The sequence below is a fragment of the Notolepis coatsorum genome, assembly GCF_963971535.1.
Source record: "Notolepis coatsorum genome assembly, chromosome: 14".
Lineage (NCBI taxonomy): Eukaryota > Metazoa > Chordata > Actinopteri > Aulopiformes > Paralepididae > Notolepis > Notolepis coatsorum.
The window spans coordinates 63,221,328-63,241,022 of record NC_140178.1 but is presented as its reverse complement, the minus strand read 5'-3'; the positions used below and the strand labels follow the sequence as shown (position 1 = coordinate 63,241,022).

The following is a 19,695-nucleotide window of genomic DNA, read 5'->3' as shown; positions in this document are numbered from 1 at the left end:
GGCGATGACCAGGCTGAGTTCGTACAGCAGCACTTAAAGGGCGAGGCTAAGCGGACGGTACGCTTCGCCATGGAAGGAACCGCCCCAGAGCCAGACGCCCTGTTTCGCTTGCTGCAGGAGACGTACGGAGACAAGACCCCAGTCAGTATCCGCCTGGGAGAGTTCCTCGACCGCCGGCAGTCAGACGGTGAGACCGTGCGAGAGTTTGCGTACGACCTACAGGAGTGGATGCGGCGCATTCAGGGCAGAGACCCCGGACAGGTCACCGATCCTGCCGCCCGGCTGCAGGAGCAGTTCGTGCTCGGCCTGAGGGACGAGATGCTGAGACGGGAGATGAGGAGGCACGTGAGGGAGGACGGGGGACGGACGTTTATCGACCTGATGATGGCGGCGATAAACTGGTCTGAGGAAGAGATGGTCCTGCCCCCCACGAAGGGTTCCGCCCGGGGCCTGATCCACGCCGCCGCCGCGGAGGGACGCAAAACCCCTCCTATCGCAGACACTCCAAGAGTCGATCCGACACCTGTTCGCAGGCCAAGAGCGGTTGGGCGTGCGCCAGGAACAGCTCTTCCAGGCATTGCAACAGGAGCAAGACGCGCCCCAGAGAGGCGCCGCCGGACGGCGACATAGGGGAGACGTGTCCGCGCCCCCGCGTGGAATGCCCCGCCGAGACGAGGACGGGCGATTGATATGCTACACCTGCCAACAGCCGGGCCATATCGCCAGAGATTGCCCCTGCCCTGCCGGTGGACCACGCCCCGCCCCTTCCCCCGCTCCCGAAGCGCCGGACCCGTCGAGACCCCGACCTGGACCGCAAAGGGCGATTGACGCCGTTGTGACAGGAGCCGCCGACCCAGTTGCTGAGGGCCCGGACGCTCAGAATGTACACGGGGAATGCTTCACCCTGAAGGTACAAATAGACAGTGTGGACACCCGCTGACTATTCGACACTGGAGCCGAGGTGACGACCATGTCGGAAAGCCACTTCAAGCGAAACTTCCCAAAACAGAAGCTGACCTCCGCCAACTGGATCACCCTCACGGCCGCCAACGGTTTGGAGATCCCCGTGGTGGGGTGCCTGTATGCGGAGGTGAAGTGCTTGGAAATGACGTTCCCCGGGAAGTGCATATTCATTGTAAAAGACGACCCCCTCCGAGGACCCGCAAGAGACGCCGTCCAGGGACTTTTGGGGATGAACGTACTCGGCGGAGTGGACGGCCTCTTCAAGGGGATCAAGGGGATGCGTCTCGCCAGTAGTTGGCCCCCCCGGCGCCGGAAGTGTCGCACTGCGCAGAGTTGTCACTGCCATGAGGCAGACAGAACGGGAGTGCACGGCCCCGGGAAAAATGGGCTATGTGAAGGTGGCCGGCCGAGACCTGGTGGTCGTCCCCCCGCACAGCGAGATGATCGTCTCAGGCCGCTGCGAGACGTCGGCGGGGATACGGCGTCCCGTGATGCTCGAGAGCACTCCGAGTGCCAACCTGCCACCCGGCCTACTAATAGCAAACGTGGTGACGTACGCCCTGAATGGAAGAGTACCCGTGCGTCTAATGAACCCGACCGACGCCGAGATCGTGCTCCGGCCCCGGTCCCGACTGGCGGAACTCCACTGCCCCAGTCAAGTACGGCCCAAGGAGAGGGTGACCGTGGAAGTAGTCCCCGGGGGAGTTAGGGTGACGGCGATTGACGCCCGAGACAAACCGACACTGGCGGCGGCCGATGAGAGGACCCGAGAGCTCGTCGTGCCCGTCCAGGCGAATCTCCAAGACCTCACCCCGGCCCAAGTGAGCCGACTGAACGAGGTGTTGGAGAAACACAAGACGGTGTTCTCCGTCGATGATGGAGATTACGGCTACACGACCACGGTCACCCATTACGTCCCCACCGGAGACGCACACCCTGTCAAGCAACGGCACCGCCAGATACCGCCCCACGTCTTCCAGGAGGTGAAACGGCACGTGCAGGACCTGGTAGACCAAAGCGTCCTCGTGGAGAGCTGTAGCCCATGGGCGTCGCCGGCCGTGATCGTAATTAAGAAAGACGGCTCTGTGCGGTTCTGTTGCGACTACCGCCGCTTGAACAATGTGACGCACCGAGATGCGTATCCTCTACCCCGTATAGAGGAGTCCCTAGACGCCCTGGGGCAGGCCAGGATCTTCTCCTCTCTCGACCTCACGGCAGGCTACTTTCAGGTGGCGGTGAAAGAAGAGGACCAGGAGAAGACGGCCGTCATGACGCTTATTCGTCCTTTATCAGTGGACCCGTATGCCCTTTGGGCTGTGCAACGCCCCGGCGACATTCCAGCGGTTGATGACCGCGGTACTGGGAGACCTGGCCTTCGATGTCCTGTTGGTCTACCTGGACGATGTGCTGGTGTTCGCCAGCGACTTCGAGAGTCACTGCCAAAAACTGGACCTGGTGTTCGGGCGCCTCCATGAGCATGGGCTCAAACTCAAGCCCAGGAAATGTTTTCTCCTCAAGACAGAGGTGAAATTCCTGGGACACATCGTGTCAGCGGCCGGTGTCCAGGTCGACACCGACAAGGTAAAGGCGCTAGAGGACTGGCCGGCGCCACGCTTGGCGAAAGAGGTGCGACAGGTGATCGGGTTCCTGTCATACTACCGGCGGTTCATGCCCCGCTTCGCCCAAGTAGCCCAGCCCCTGCATGCCCTGATGGGGAAAGAAAAGAAGGGGTTCGTTAAAGGATGGGCCGAGGCCTTCAAGTGGACTCCCCTGTGCCAAGAGGCTTTCGACCACCTGCAGGAGTGCCTCATGAAGCCCCCAGTGTTGGCCTACCCGGACCTCCGACTTCCCTTCATCGTGACCACCGATGGGAGCTACTTGGGGCTGGGGGCAGTGTTGAGCCAGAAGCAAGAGGGCGTGGAGCGCGTCATTGCTTTCGCAAGCCGAGGTCTACGAGGGTCCGAGAGGAATGACCAGAACTACAGCGCGTTCAAGCTGGAGCTCCTCGCCCTGAAGTGGGCGATCACAGAAAAGTTCAGAGACCTCCTGCTATACGCGCAGTTCACCGTGGTCACCGACCACAACCCTGCTGCGGTACCTGGGCACGGCCAATCTGGGGGCAGTGGAGCAGCGTTGGAACACTCAGCTGGCTGAGTATGATTTCGTGGTCCACTACAAACCCGGCCGGCTCAACCAGAATGCCGACGCCCTGTCACGCATGCCGATGAGGCCGGAAGTGGAAGACACCGAGAAGGACTTCCTCACGATCACGGCACCCATACCGTACTCGACGGGCACCCATACTCGGCTGGTCCCTGAGGAACGGGCCGCCCCATCGAGGGCCCCCGCCCTAGTCGCACGCGACGGCTACGGCGGAGCTACTACTGGGTCGGGATGGCCGAAGAGGTGAAGAGCTGGGTGCAGCAGTGCAAGCGGTGTGCACTGGCCCGGGACGTATTCCCGAAGGCACAGGCCCAGATGACCTGCACCAATGTAACGGCACCCATGGAAGTCCTAGCCATGGACTTCACCCTACTAGAGATGTCGGCGGGCGGTTACGAGAACGTACTAGTATTGACAGATATGTTCACTCGGTTCACCATCGCCATCCCGACCAAGGACCAGACCGCAAAGACCACCGCCGTCGCGATCATCAAACACTGGTTCGTCTATTACGGCTGCCCCGCCCGGCTTCATGCCGACCAGGGGCGAAATTTCGAGTCCAGTGTGATCAAGGAGCTCTGTAGGCTCTATGGAATCTCAAAGAGCCGCACTACGCCGTACCACCCCCAGGGAAATGGGCAGTGCGAACGGTTCAACCGAACCATGCACGACATGTTACGTAGCCTGCCCGTGGACAAGAAGAGGGACTGGAAGGAACACTTGCCGGAGTTGGTACTCACGTACACTCCTCCACGGGATACTCCCCCTTCTATCTGCTCTTCGGGAGGGACGCAAGGATGCCCCGAGACGTCCTGGAGGGCAGGGATGTCGTCGACGACGGTGCAGAGAACCTGGACGAATGGGTCCAGGGACACCACGAGCGACTGAAGGCCGCCGCGGAGGCCGCGAATGCCACCGCAAAGCACGCGTCTCATCGACGCAAGCGGATATACGACCGGAAGTCCAGGGGCGCACTCTTGAGGGCGGGGGACCGAGTCCTGATACGCGACCACCGACCCAAGGGCCGCAACAAGATACAGGACAAGTGGGAGCCCATGCCCTACATGGTGGTTAAGCAGAGCCACAAAGGGACATCGGTGTTCACGGTTCGTCCCGAAGGAGGGGGCCCCGAAAGGACCGTGCATAGAGATCAACTCAAGATCTGCTCCTTCCCAGCCTCCGACCCAGAAGAGCAGACGAGGGCTCCCCTGAGGATCCGAATCAGACATGGGGGGTGCCTTCGTTTACCCTCGAGAACCGCACCCTAGGGCGTGTAACCCACCCAGGGCCCCGCGGGTCGTCGCTGAAACAGCGCCAGACGGGGGAGGAGAGGACGGCGAGGACGGCGAAGACGGCGGAGACAGGGGCGAGGAGGGTGCCGCTGGCGGCCCATCAGAGGCCTCGGAGGGCGAAGCCGTGGCCGATGACCTGCCGGCAGGGACAGACGAATCTGACACGGAGTCAGACGCGAGGGGGGTCGAGCGAACCCGGCCCCAGAGGAGCACCAGAGGTCGGCTACCCGCTCGGTATCGCCAGGACTATGTGCTAAAGTGTGTGTTTGTGGAACAATGTGTACAATTGATGAAACAATGTGTTGGTCTAAGGACCGTTTTCATGTGATTAAACTGGTTTCATTGAGGTAACTTGCAGAGGACTTGGCAAGTTTAAAGTGGGGGGAAATGTAGCATCCTGAATATTCAGAAGTGCTGACTAACTTGTTACTTCCCCTGTGTGTATAAAGTGTGATAAACAGTGTTCCTTTTGATATCTCGCCTGGACTACTAATGATGCGAGGTGCTCCTCTTTCTCCGGCTTCGATATGGATCATTAACATGACATTGAAGCATCTTTCTTCCTGCCTCGAGTTGTCCTATAGTGGGATCAGTTGCGGTCGCCAGCAGGGGGCAGTGGTGGCAGGTGGAGCGGAGGAGAGAGAAGCACCGAGCGAGAGATGATTACCTGGAGGGCGGAACGGAAGGAAGTCCTCTTTGACAGTGAACTCGGACGTGAGCGGTCGCAACAGGCGTGTGCTCTGGACGAGCCCCGTTTGAAGAGTCCCGTTGAAGAGCCCCGTTGGAGAGCAACGGGTGATAGAGAGTACTTGCTATAACACGGGTTATCCTAGAAGTACAAGCGATAGTGAAGTGTGTGAGTAAGCGATACAGAAAGAAGAACCAACGTCCATAGATAACGTGTTATCCCAGAAGTGTGAGCGGTGTATTAGCATGCTGCTAGCGGCTATAGTGACTCAAGTATATCACCATGCGAGCGTCGCTGAAGACCGGTGGTGCATACAGCCACGTTGCGTTAGTAGTACAGACGATAGCAGGAGGGTTCACTAAGACCCACAGTTTAGCTGTGTTTAAGGTAGCCAAACAGTTTAGAGCGCGCCAGCCCAGTCAGCAGCCCCGCAGTGAACGTCTCATCGATGCCGCAGAGGACACCTCTCCCACCAGCAGAGGTCGCCACAACACAGCACGCTCCTCCAGTTCCACCACTGCCCATGCTGTCTACCCCAGCCCGCTGGCTGTGCTCGCGGGATCGCCCGACGCCATCTTGTCACCCGGACGAGGGGTGGTGAGAGTGGATCCGCCATCTTGGCTAAGTACAACGGTACCTTGTGTGCCCAAAACAGTATCCATTCGAGTGAACGCTAACGACCAGTGTCTAGGGGTACCCCAACCATTATAAGCCGGCTTTAGTGTAGGTTTTATTTGGTAACGTGGGCCCACATTACACAAATTATTTCTTTTGTATTGTGATAACTGTGACGTTCTTGAATTCCCATTGAACTCCTTACCATGTGCCTGGGTCTTCCCCTAATCCAAGCGGGGTTTACTAATAATGTATTGAGCACGAGGTGCCTATGTTGGGAATAGTGTTCCCCTATAATACAAGTGAGAGCACCCGGTGCCTAATGTGAATACATGCCATATGAACCACATAAAGTATAACTTGTAACTTGCTAATTGACCAGGCTTACATAAAGGAGAAGTAAATGGGAGCACGGTGTGAGTGTCTATTTCTGATCATATACTAACCTTGTTGACCGGGTAAATACATGTATTTAACCCTTCCACCCCATTCGCAGCATATTATTAAGGGTCTCTACAGGTGGTCAAGGAAGGGTACTGCTTAAAGGGAAGCCCAATATCTTTATTGAACTAACAGCCACAGGGCTAACGGAGGTACTGGGGGAAGTGAGAGTGTGTGGGGAGCTACTGTTGACCGCCCTGGAAGGCGAGGAAGACCAGAGTACCACCCCCCAGGTTAGTAAATCCTGGGCCCCATCCGCTCCTGCTGCCCGCCCTCCAGAACGACGTTCCGGGCCCAAAGACGGGGGTGCAGATAGATTGAACTCTACTGTATCCTGCTACCAGGTGGCTGTGTATAACTACTCCCATAAGCAGGGATAATCCACCCTTCTACATATGGATGGATGGAGAGAGCAATGGATGGATGTAGATATAGAAAGAGAGAAAGCCTATAGCTTAGCTGGGTGGAGAGATAGAGAGATGGATGGATAGAGATGTGTTACACTCCCAGACCTGACCAAGGTTGGGAGAGGCAACCCCACATGGACATTAGAAACAATATGAGTTACTGCCCCACACAGGGGGTTGATGGTGGGGTCATAGCTCCATCTGGTGCTCACCTGCAGTTAATGCAGTCAGTTAAGATGCTATCTGATTGCATTAGAAATATAATATTGTTAGAAGTAGGTTATTTGTTACAAGTGTTGTCTGTTTAGGTTGTTCTTGTGTTTGGTATTCTTTCCTGTGTTTTGTATCGCTTAGTTCCTCTTCCTGTTGTTTTGATTATTGTTTTTTTCTTTGTGCCTGTCTTTCCCCAGCTGTTGTGATTGTTAATTGGTTTCAGTATTTATTACTTGTTGGTTGGTTGAGTTATTGTGGCGTCATTGTCTCCTCGTTTTCCCCGTGTCGTGCCTGCCTTCCCTGTTGTTGTCAAGTGAGTTCATGCCTGTCTACCCCTGTCGTTTTCTTGTTTTCCTTCGTTCTTTAGTTAGTACTAGTTCCTTTCGTTTGTTTTGTATTTTTGATTCTCAGTAAAGCTCCCTTCATCAAGTATCACCCTTCGTCTCTGTCTTGGTTCTCTCTTCCTTGTCTGCAACTGTGTTCTCCTCACCTTCATCGCCACCCCGTTCGTAACAGAGATGGATGGATGGCGATATAGAAAGAGAGATGGATGGATGGAGAGAGATAGAGAGAAAGATGGATGTTGATATAGAAAGAGAGATGGATGGATGGCGATATAGAAATAGAGATGGATGGATGGAGAGAGATAGAGAGATGGATGGATGGCGATATAGAAAGAGAGATGGATGAATGGAGAGAGATAGAGAGATGGATGGATGGAGAGAGAAATCGATAGATGGATAGATGGAGATATAGAAAGAGAGACATCCTATAGCTTAGCTGGGTGGAGAGATATATAGAGAGATGGATGGATGGAGATATAGAAAAAGAGATGGATGGATGGAGATAGATATAGAGATGGGTGGATGGTGATATAGAAAAAGAGATGATGGATGGCGATATAGAAAGATAGATGGATGGATGGAAATATAGAAAGAGATGGATGGAGAGAGATGGATGGAGAAATAGAAAGAGATGGATGGATGGAGATATAGAGGGATGGGTGGATGGAGATATAGATAGAGAGGTAGATGGATGGGGTGAGAGATAGAGAGATGGATGGATGGAGATATAGATAGAAATATAGATGGATGGAGATATAGAAAGTGTACCAGGATCAGGAAGAGTTTTTCTCCTCACCATGGTAACGGTCATAGCCTCCTCTGCTCGTCTCAGTTGATTGGCTGACCCCTGACACATAATCAACAGGGTCCCGGCTCCGCCCACTGGTGAGGATGTCACTCACACCTACTGTGATCACCTGACCTGGGACAGGAGGGTTGTTGAACCATGTTTAGATGGTTGTCACACACACACGCACGCACGCACACACACACACACACACACACACACACACACACACACACACACACACACACACACACACACACACACACACACACACACACACACACACACACACACACACACACACACACACACACACAAACAAAAAGACTGACAGACAGACAGATAAGGCAACAGACAGACAGAAAAACAGACCGACGGATATGCAGACAGACAGACGAAAAGACTGACAGACAGGTTCCTCACCCAAGAAATAGAAACCTCCAGGGGCACCAAGTACAAGTTTGCCTTCCTAAAGATACACACACACACACACACACACACACACACACACACACACACACACACACACACACACACACACACACACACACACACACACACACACACACACACACACACACACACACACACACACACACACATTAACAAACGCATGTATTTTTTAAACACTGGCTGCAGTACAGTAGAATATGGTTCATTTTGTATTCTGTACATTTGAATTAATTAAATCCCCATCACTTGTGGCAGCAGTTAGTGGATATGACATCATTGCTCTATAACCTGATGTTACCCTTACCTTAGTGACGTCAGAGCTGAAGCCCACCTCACAGTAACGCTGGTCATTTCCTAAGCAAAAATTTGTTAAAGGGATAGTTCAGATATTTGTACATGAAGTGGTATGAAATACTTGCTAGTTGTGTCTCTCCGAGTCCTGAGTTCTGGTTTCACTTGAGGCTGACTTGATTTTACGATACTTCTAGTATAAGTCTATGGTGTTAGACTGTCTCTAATCTAGTGTATCTCTATGGTGTTAGACTGTCTCTAATCTAGTGTATCTCTATGGTGTTAAAACTGTCTCTAGTGTAACTATATGGTGTCAGACTGTCTAGTGTATTTCTATGGTGTTAGACTGTCTCTAGTGTAACTCTATGGTGTCAGAATGTCTCTAGTGTATCTCTATGGTATTATACAATGGCATGCAAATTTCTCGATTCTGATTGGCTAAAACAGTCTAGTTACACGTGGTTATTTGTCATAACCCCACGCTCGTGGTCCTAGAACCCGCCCACAACCGAATTACGATCACTCCGCCAGTCATGGATTTAGAAGTGAAAGCAAGATGGCAATAACCTTACGAATGGATATGTTGATAGGGTCATAACGACTCAATCAAAAACGATTCTGTCACGGCGAATGTGTTAGTTTGTTAAACAATATTGGATTATGTAATTGGTGGGTCATGAGTCATTGTGGAACAAAATAAATATCACACGAATTGATTGATTGATTGATTAATTGCAAATAATTTTTTTTAACCTACTTTCTATAGAAGCAGCTGGGAGGTGCGCTGTTTTAACTTTTAAGTGAGCGTGGATTATTGAATTGATTGATTGATTGATTGCAAATTTTATTACTGTCCGCCTTGTCTCCAACTGGTTAAGCTTGGCGACTCTTTTGAAGTCGCCCTCTTTCGAAGTTGGTTATGCTTAGAGTTTGTCTTTAGAGCAGGGCGATAGACCACCAGCCCTGATTCCAAACTCTAAGCATAACCAACTTCGAAAGAGGGCGACTTCGAAAGAGTCGCCAAGCTTAACCAGTTGGAAACAAGGCGGACAGTAATAAAATTTGCAATCAATCAATCAATCAATAAATTCAATAATCCATGCTCACTTAAAACAGTGCACCTCCCAGCTGCTTCTATATATAGAAAGTAGGTTAAAAAAAATATTTCCTCCTATAGGGCAAAGAAAACTTATTTTTCCCCCCTATAGGGCAAAGATTTTTTAATTTTTTTTAACCTACTTTCTATAGGAGCATCTAAGAATGAAGTTCTATAGAAAGTAGGTTCAAAAACAAAGAAAAGTTGGATGTGTTAGTTTGTTGGATGTATTAGTTGAGAGACAGTTGGATGTGTTAGTTTGTTGGATGTCTTAGTTGAGAGACAGTTGGATGTGTTAGTTTGTTGGATGTCTTAGTTGAGAGACAGTTGGATGTGTTAGTTTGTTGGAAGTGTTAATTAAGCATTACATCACGCGCAGGAGTGGGTTGTGACAATTAGACCATGCCTAGGGATGGTCGTTAGGCCCGAGGCGCAGCCGAGGGTCATTAGACCCCCCTAGGCATGGTCTAATTGTCACAACCCATGACTACAAGTGGTGTAATGCTTTTATACAACTGGCACATTCATCCAACCTTATTGCTATACAATAAACACACATTAATTGAAGATTTATTGAAAAAACCATCCGCCAGAAAAAGCAGTTCCCACAAAAAAAAAGGGAAGTTGCCTCCATGTGGAAGCAGCTCGGAAGTTCATCCAACTGTTCTCAGTAGGACATCCAACAAACTAACACATCCAACTGTCTTTCAACTAGGCATCCAACAAACTAAGACATCCAACTGTCTTTCACCTAGGCATCCAACAAACTAAGACATCCAACTGTCTTTCACCTAGACATCCAACAAACTAACACATACAACTTTTCTTTAGTTTTTAACCTACTTTATATAGAACTTCATTCTTAGATGCTTCTATAGAAAGTAGGTAAAACAAATTAAAAAAAAGTTTTCTTTGCCCTATAGGAAAATAAAAGTTTTCTTTGCCCTATAGGCCTATAGGGGGGGGGGGGGGGGGGGGGTTCTTTGCCCTATAAGATTTTTTTATTTTTTTTAAACCTACTTTCTATAGAAGCAGCTGGGAGGTGCGCTGTTTTAAGTGAGCGTTGGTTATTGAATTGATTGATTGATTGATTGCTAATTTTATTACTGTCCACCTTGTTTCCAACTGGTTAAGTTTAGGCCCTCTTTCGAAGTTGGTTAAGGTTAGAGTTTGGAATCAGGGCTGGTGGTCTATCGCCCTGCTCCAAAGACAAACTCTAACCTTAACCAACTTCGAAAGAGTGCCTAAACTTAACCAGTCGGAAACAAGTCGTACAGTAATAAAATTAGCAATCAATCAATCAATCAACCAATTCAATAGTCCACGCTCACTTAAAACAGCGCACCTCCCAGCTGCTTCTATAGAAAGTAGGTACATTTTTTTCTTTTTCTTTTTGCAATTAATCAATCAATCAATCAATTTGCGCGATTTTAATTTTGTTCCACAATGACTCATGACCCATCAAGTTCAAGTTCAAGTTTCAAGTTTCTTTAATAGTTGTCATACAGAAGTACAGAATACTTTTGTACAAAATGCTTCTTACTGTTACGCTCCAGAGACTGTGCTAGACAAGATAGTATCAAATAACATAGTATAGCATGTAAATTAGAAGTAGAAAATGAGGTCACAGTGTTCAGTATAGACATATGTACAATGTTCGATGCAGAATAGACGTAACTGAGTTACCATATAATATACAATACTATGCAGTGTACTAATGTACAATATTATATAGTGCAAGGCAGAAATGCAGAAATGGGATGAGGTACAATTTAGGTACAATTTACAGTAAGGTGTACGAGTTGTAGTGCAATCCTTCATCAATAAATATAAAGTGTGGGGAGTGGGTGCTACAGTGTGTTTGTTTAAAGTGAGTGTGTGCTATAAAGTGTGGGGAGTGGGTGCTACAGTGTGTTTGTTTAAAGTGAGTGTGTGCGTGTGGATGTGTGTGCTATGTGTGTTTGATGGTTGTTGTTGTGTAGTGTTCATTGTTCGTTAAGCAGCCTGATGGCCTGGGGATAGAAGCTTCTTCTGAGTCTTTCTGTGCTCGCCTTGAGACTCCGGTATCGCTTGCCTGACCGCAGCAGTTCAAAGAGGCAGTTGTTCGGGTGGCTCAAGTTAGGGCTGGGCGATATGACGATATTATATAAATATCGGGTACAGTTCATTAACGATACACTTTTTTAACGTATTGTGGATATCGTGATGTTTTGCCCAAGAGGATTGTGTCGCGTCAATCTGGTCCACACCCGTTCAAACTTTTGAACAACGCCGCCCCCACACACACTACTGCATCAAAGTTACTAATTATTATTAACAAAGACATTCGTTTTGTGGCATTAACGTTATATAGTTACACGTTCAATAACATTAGCGTATTTACCCAAACATAGCAACGTCCGATGACGACATAGATTAGCAAGCGTTACTGTTCATATCTCAGCCCGTGCGGAGTTGTGCATGCCCATTCTGCGGTCTGTTAATAAAGTTTTCAATCAGACAGATGTATGGAAAGGCTTTTATTATAACATTCGTTGCAATAAAATCATTATGGCTTGTTTAGTCATGCTGCGGTGCGCTGGTAATCACTCGTCTGCCGCAGGGAGCTGTTGTTGTCGTTGAGCTGAGCTCAGCTCTCGTCAAAATCAATTGCGGAAGTAAAAAACGCATAGAGCTTGCCGATTGGTGCTAAGAACAGCAGGGCGGGTTCAATCGGTGTGACGTAATTGGCAGACTCGACTGTCAATCAAAATTATTCTGTTGCTGAATGATCGAATGAATGAAAACGTTATTAACGATTGCAGAATGGGTACAATACAGTACAGCTCAATACAACAACAGTGGACTGGGGGATGAAGACCAGAAAAAGACTTTCGGCTTTTTTACATAAGGGTCCTCCATTTTCAATCCATCAAAACATTTAGAGACATATATATATCCAGTAGTTTCATAAAAATGCTAAAATGCTATTTATTGATTGATTGATTGATTGATTTAAAACTTTATTAACATATTGCAGAATGGGTACAGTACAGCTCAATACATACAATTGTTAAGGAGGATGCAGACCAGAGAAAGTCTTTTGTCTTGTTTACATCAGGGTCCCCCATTTTCAATTAATCATATTTCATATCTAAATCATATAATATCTCATTGCTAAATATATGCAATATATAATCTAATAATCCAATAATCTAAATCTAATATATAATATAAAAATGCTAAATGCATGGGTATTTTATTTAGTTTTATTTATTTAGCAAACTCAAATACTGTCTTGGTAAGCCTCATAATGAATTGTTTGGGGAAAAAAAGAAAAACATCGTGATGTGTATCGTGTATCGCCGAAAGGTCAGAAAATATCGTGATATCATATTTAGGCCATATCGCCCAGCCCTAGCTCAAGTCCTTAATAATTCTCTTAGCCTTCCCCCTGCACCGCTTGTTGTAAATGTTCTGGAGGGTGGGGAGCCCCCCTCCGATTGTGCGTTTGGCTGAACGTGTCACTCTTTGTAGTCTGCTTCGGTCTTGTGCAGTGCTATTCCCAAACCAGGAGGTGATGTTGCCAGTCAATTACATCATTCAACATTGTTTAAGCAACTAAGACATTCGCCGTGACAGAATCGTTTTTCATTTAGTCTTTATGACCCTATCACCATTATCCTTTCGTAACGTTTACTGTCCGCCATCTTGCTTGCATTTCTAAAACCACGAACGCGCATTGATAGTGATGCGGTTGTGGGCGGGTCCTGGGACCAAGAGCGTGGGTTATATCAAATACCCACGTGTAAGTTGACTGTTTCAGCCAATCACAATCGAGAAATGTGCATGCCGTTGTATACTGTAAGTTGAGAGACAGTTGCACTTCCGAGCTGCTTCCACACGGAGGCAACTGCTCTCTTTTCTTTTTGGGAACTACTTTGTCTGCGGATGGTTTTGTCAATAAATCTTCAATTAATGTGTGTTTATTGTATAGCAATAAGGTTGGATGACATCGGTCATTGTATAAAAGCCATTACACCACGCGCAGTCGTGGGTTATGAGAATTAGACCATGCCTAGGGGGGTCTAACGACCCTCGGCTGCGCCTCGGGCCTAACTACCAGCCCTAGGCATGGTCTAATTCTCATAACCCACTCCTGCGCGTGATGTAATGCTTTATTAGACTGTTTCGATTGTATCTCTATGGTGTTAGACTGTCTGCTAACTTTATTGTATTGTCTGTCTTTCTTACTGCCATGCATGCGTTTGTAATCAGCATCCACCAGGCTTCCTCTGCACGGAGAAAAGTGGGTGGAGTCTCCAGTCACATGGTCCAATAGGAGACAGTTTCCCACTGGGGCGTTCCCTGACTCCCCCCCTTCCTTCATAACATTCCAATGGAAGAGAGGAGCGCATGCCTGAGAGAGTGGGTGGGGTAGGGGGGGGGGGGGGGAGACAGTGACAAGCTGAGTTGAATTAGATTCCTATGACAAGGGCGTCTGGGTAGTGTAGAGGTCTAAGCACTGGGGCATCTGGGTAGTGTAGAGGTCTAAGCACTGGGGCATCTGGATAGTGTAAAGGTCCAAGCACTGCAACATCTGGGTAGTTTAGAGGTCTAAGCACTGGAGTGGCTGGGTAGTGTAGAGGTCTAAGCACTGGGGCATCTGGGTAGTGTAGAGGTGTAGAGGTACAAACACTCGCCGACCACTGCAGTGTGGTATGGTTTATGTGTACATGTGTGTGTGTGTATGTGTGTGTGTGGGGGGGGGGTGCTCACCAGTAGATGCTTGCTGCTGACAGATCGTACTGAAGCTCCAAACCATTGATTCGACTTAGAGGCCTGATACACCACAGACTGACTGGAGTATAGCTCATCACCTAGTGCACACAAACATATATATATATATGACCCGGCACTGTATAGGTCGGATTGTCCCGGCAGAGAAGATTCTTCAGAAAAGCTGAAAACGTTGTGCGATTCAGAAATAGGTCGAAATAGAGATATTGGCATTTTTGAGTGCTTTGAAATGTTCTCTCTATCTGTTTCCGTATTTGCAAAACTTAATACGACTTGTAAATGTGTTAATTATTGTTAAACTAGCTGAACTCAGAGAGAGGTGAAGCAGCACTTTAAACTAGCTGGACTCAGAGAGAGGTGAAGCAGCACTTTAAACTAGCTGGACTCAGAGAGAGGTGAAGCAGCACTTTAAACTAGCATGGACTCAGAGAGAGGTGAAGCAGCACTTTAAACTAGCTGGACTCAGAGAGAGGTGAAGCAGCACTTTAAACTAGCTGGACTCCGAGAAAGGTGAAGCAGCACTTTAAACTAGCTGGACTCAGAGAGAGGTGATGCAGCACTTTAAACTAGCTGGACTCAGAGAGAGGTGATGCAGATCACAATACAAGGCATACAACAACAAAAAAACACTGGATCTACATCTAAATCTCCCATTCATTGTCTATGGAGCAGCTCCAGACTTTATACTTGATGACATCACAAGTTTGAGTTACTTACTTGTTCACAAATATTGATTGAACATTCCTTGACCATGGAAATAACATATTGGAATTGCTCATTTGGGTGGCGTTCCCCTTTATCAGGAGTTGTAAAGGGTAATTAAGTAAAATCAAGCTTCTAAAACAGGTTGTTACATATTTAACCTCTATGAGGTCGAAGGTCATACCTTTCTGGTCGAAGTTGATAATGTCACAGGCCCCGCCCTCTGGAACCCAGGGACAGAGGAATACTGCTCCTCCCTCCCTCACTCCTGATTGGCTGGTGTTGGCTCTGGGAGCTCCAATCACAACATAGGCTCTGAGAAGATGAAACAGGTAATTGGTGAGAAACATAGATAGATTTTACATTAGTTTAGAGTGGCACCATTGAATTTACATTACTTTAAACCTCTTAAGCATCGGACGGCCTGACGGCGGGCTGTCACGCACGCGTGTGCGTGACAGCCCGATTGCAATGAGAAAGACAAAGAAGAAGCTGGGGAAGTTCTTTGTTTTGACTAGTGCCTCGGAATCAATGGCAGCGGATGGCCATTTTGGATAATCATGCCGAATTAACGCCGGTACACACATAACAAAAACCTTTATAAAACACACATTTTCCGTGGGATTGTTATCAACTTTGGACCTGTACTAGATATGACTTCAGGCTATGGAACCATTATGTTTTATTTTTTTGTGAATAATCTTTTTCCCCCTTCTTTTTCCGTTTTTCTCCCCTCCCAATGTTAGTCGTTATGCCAATTCCCAATCCCCTTCCTGGTCGTTGCGCACTCTACCCCCTACCGTCGGTCTGGGAGGGCAGAGACTATCACATGCTTCCTCCGACACATGTGTACCCAGCCCACCACTTCTTTTCACCTGGCAGCGCGGACTCTCACTGGGAGAGTGTAACGTGTGGAAGGTCACACTACCTCCCTCCAGATCCTTCCCTCGCTGTGCAGGCGCCCCGACCGAACTGTAGGAGTCGCTGTTTACAACGACCCGGACCCACCCACCGGCTTCCCTCCCGCTGACTCTGCCAATTGAGCCAGTATGACGGCCGGTCAAGCCGGAGGCAACGCTGACAGCCGGATTCGATACCAGTGTCTCTCGCGTTGGTGACGAACGCTTAGTCCGCTGCGCCACCTAGCCGCCTGGCTGGAACCATTATGTTTTGAACCTCCTACCTCTCAGTTGGAACTCAAAAACAGGCATATGGCAACAAGTAACAAGTAAACAGAAATGTGAGTAAACAAAACGTTTACTTCAGTGTGTTCAAACCTCTGTAACTCTATTTCATTAGCACTCAGAATAATTCCTATTGTGTAAGAAAGTTCAGAATGTTTCCTTTCAAAAGAGACCAGACTCATGCATGTGCTATACGTATAATAAATCGCAAATTACTTTGGGTATGCATGAGTCAGGTGTGTTATGCAAAACTAGCCCCATTTTTGCCCGATGCACAAGAGGTTAATGCGGCCTCATTAACTTTACATAAAAAGGTGTGTTGTTGTCCAGCAGGGAGCACTCTGTCCTCTGGGCTTGTCAGTAACAATGCCCCTGTTACGGTGATAGGGACACCGACACCGTACAGCTGCGAGTGCCGTCCTTCGGATGAGACGCTAAACCGAAATCCTGACTGAATTTGGTTGTTAAAGAACCCAGGGTGCCTATCGCAAAGAGTAGGGGGTTCCCTGAAGTTCCTGGCCAAATTCCCAATCAGGTCTCTGACATCATCCCTTCCTCTTAATTGGCTGATATCAATCCCTGTCTCCTGAGCCATTCAGCCATTGTAATAATAATGCAGGACTTTAGAGAAGTCTTTATTTGGCATGCAAACGACACACACATGCGATGGGCGGCACACACACACAGGAACACACACACATGCAATATATAGATGCGATTGAGTCTCTGCACTTGACCCACTTGTGTAGTGTGATGTGTGCCTGGTGCCAGTGTATGGCAGCCATTGAGCCAGCGTAGCCCAAGGTTGGGTGCTACCAGTGGTGGTGAATGAGGTAATTTCCACCCTACACTGTGGGGAGGGCTTTGAGTCTGAGAATTATTATTATTAACCTCTGAAGTCTAGACGGTTATGCTCCGCCTCCTTAAGAATTTTCACTATTTTCTTTTTTACATAATATGAAACTACAGGTTCATACCTTCAAACAAAGTGCACCAGATTGATGCATTTAACTTTAAAATGTACAAAAAAAAGGTTATGGGGGGCATGCCCCCGGACTTAGAGGGGCCGAGGTTCACCCACCACAGTCTCACAAAATCCTGTGGGAAACACTGTTACTATTATTAGGGCTATTATTAGAGAGAGAGAGAGAGAGAGAGAGAGAGAGAGAGAGAGAGAGAGAGAGAGAGAGGAGAGAGAGAGAGAGAGAGAGAGAGAGAGAGAGAGAGAGAGAGAGGAGAGAGAGAGAGAGAGAGAGAGAGCGAGAGAGAGAGAGAGAGAGAGAGAGAGAGAGCGAGAATGAACGAAAGAGAGAGATACAGAGACAGAGATATAGACAGAGAGAGTGAGATCAACCCTGTATTGTACATATGCAGCAATTCTCAGACCGGTCATTGTGCATTTGTATACAGTACATGGCCAAGACGGGGTCATCCCTATGTTCCCCGGGTTCTATGTTCCCCGGGTCCTATGTTCCCTGATTGATTGATTGCTTGAAAATGTTATTAATTTTTATTATTTTATTAATTATTAATGTCCGCCTTGTTTCGAACTGGTTACGCGCGGGCCCTCTTTCGTTGGTTAAGGTTAGAGTTTGGAATCAGGGCTGGTGGTCTGACTATCTATCGCTACCAGGGAACATAGGACCCGGGGAACATAGGACCCGGGGAACATAGACATGCTCCCGCCAAGACTTCCAAATACAAGTACACTATATCTACACCTATACCCAAGGTCGGCACACACACACACACACACACACACACACACACACACACACACACACACACACACACACACACACACACACACACACACACACACACACACACACACACACACACACACACACACACACACACACACACACACACACACACACACACACACACACACACACACACACACACACACTCACACACACAACCATCCTCTCATCAATGGAAAGGTTTCGCCTGGGGTGCCTTGATACTAGCAAGACATTCCAGTAAAAAGTAGCCTATCTTAGCACAATGAATGGAAGAGGACAGTGCGGGTTAGCTAGGCGACGTCATCTTTCCTTCACAAATTTTCCTTCGATGCGTAAGCTGTCAATTGGAAAGCAGTCCGTGTTTAGACAGCAGGGCGGGTGACCAAAACACCAAACTTGTCACACAGCAGTGGCTGATACTGTAGTTCACGTAGCCCGCTTGAATGAACTGCGAGAGATGATTCATAACTCGTATACACACACGCACTCTGCCATTCAGCACATTATTCTGCGAAGCAGCCCAGCGCACACACATGCACACAACACATCACATTATTCTGCTTAGCTTAGTTCGAATACTCAGTGAGCCGATAACATTACAGTAGTTAATGTTTTAGTGCGACGTGGGCAGGGCCGCCTCAGGGGGTGTGCGAGCAGTGCGGTCGCACAGGGCCTCGCGGGAAGGGGGGCCTTGCACAAAAAAAAATATATATATATATTATTTATTATTATAATAATTTTTTATTTTTTTTTGCGAGGCCCCCCTTCCCGCGAGGCCCTTTTTCATCACAGACCTAAAATCTAGTTTTGCTTATATGCTTATATATTTCACATTAGACACATTTGTAGAATGTTCCTGGCTCTGCGGCTCTGCAGACATACTCACTATTGGAGCTCTGGGGCTCTGCACATACTATTGGTTTCAACTAAGGGAGGGGTTACATCATGTGTACGCCGGCGTGCGTCAGCTGCGTTTGACTATTTCGCGCGTGCAGCTTTGGAGGTTATGCTTAGTTATGCCAGCCAAAACGAAGAGGGCGGTCATTCGGCAGATGGACTGAAGATGAAAGTTGTTGCATGTTAGACAGTTCAGTCAGGCTATATTGAGTGCTAACGTCGGGATAGCCATGATGATGTCGGCTAGTAGCTAGCTTAGCTAAAGGCTAACTAGCGTTAGCTAACCTAGAGAGAGCGCGTGCAGCATTGTTATGCCAAGATGAAGAGGACGGTCGTTCGGCAGATGAACTTCGTCCAACTCCACGCGGTTGTCTCCATCCTCTTGGACATTTGGTGAGTTTTTAATGCACTCTATTCTATTCCCGCCGGGGCCGGCTAGCTGTTGTAGTAGCTAACGGTGTGTGGCCTGGTGTCAGCACCTGGTGCGAGGGAGGTGAGCTTGGTGTTTCATTATGAGAATATCTCCATGCTCAAGTCGGCTATAGTCCGCGAGGGACTTGTTGCCGGCACCGCTATGGTAAACACCACTCTGTAGTGGGACGTGTATTGCCTTCTTTTTCCCTTCTCTCTTC

General features: G+C 48.4%; 1 protein-coding gene across 1 annotated transcript in view; it reads right to left on the bottom strand.

Moving 5' to 3' along the window:
- Nucleotides 1-19,695, bottom strand: part of LOC311240544 (uncharacterized protein) — a gene marked incomplete at its 5' end in the record, with an annotated part of 243,031 nt that overhangs the window by 162,072 nt on the left and 61,264 nt on the right. The window contains 12 exons of the mRNA XM_084329122.1: nucleotides 267-321; nucleotides 524-904; nucleotides 1,018-1,286; nucleotides 1,562-1,996; nucleotides 3,806-4,186; nucleotides 4,409-4,576; nucleotides 7,923-8,048; nucleotides 8,337-8,382; nucleotides 8,671-8,720; nucleotides 13,987-14,152; nucleotides 14,512-14,612; nucleotides 15,419-15,549. Of these exons, the coding sequence (XP_084185248.1) occupies nucleotides 267-321; nucleotides 524-904; nucleotides 1,018-1,286; nucleotides 1,562-1,996; nucleotides 3,806-4,186; nucleotides 4,409-4,576; nucleotides 7,923-8,048; nucleotides 8,337-8,382; nucleotides 8,671-8,720; nucleotides 13,987-14,152; nucleotides 14,512-14,612; nucleotides 15,419-15,549 (2,309 nt within the window). The remainder of the gene's footprint in view (nucleotides 1-266; nucleotides 322-523; nucleotides 905-1,017; nucleotides 1,287-1,561; nucleotides 1,997-3,805; nucleotides 4,187-4,408; nucleotides 4,577-7,922; nucleotides 8,049-8,336; nucleotides 8,383-8,670; nucleotides 8,721-13,986; nucleotides 14,153-14,511; nucleotides 14,613-15,418; nucleotides 15,550-19,695) is intronic.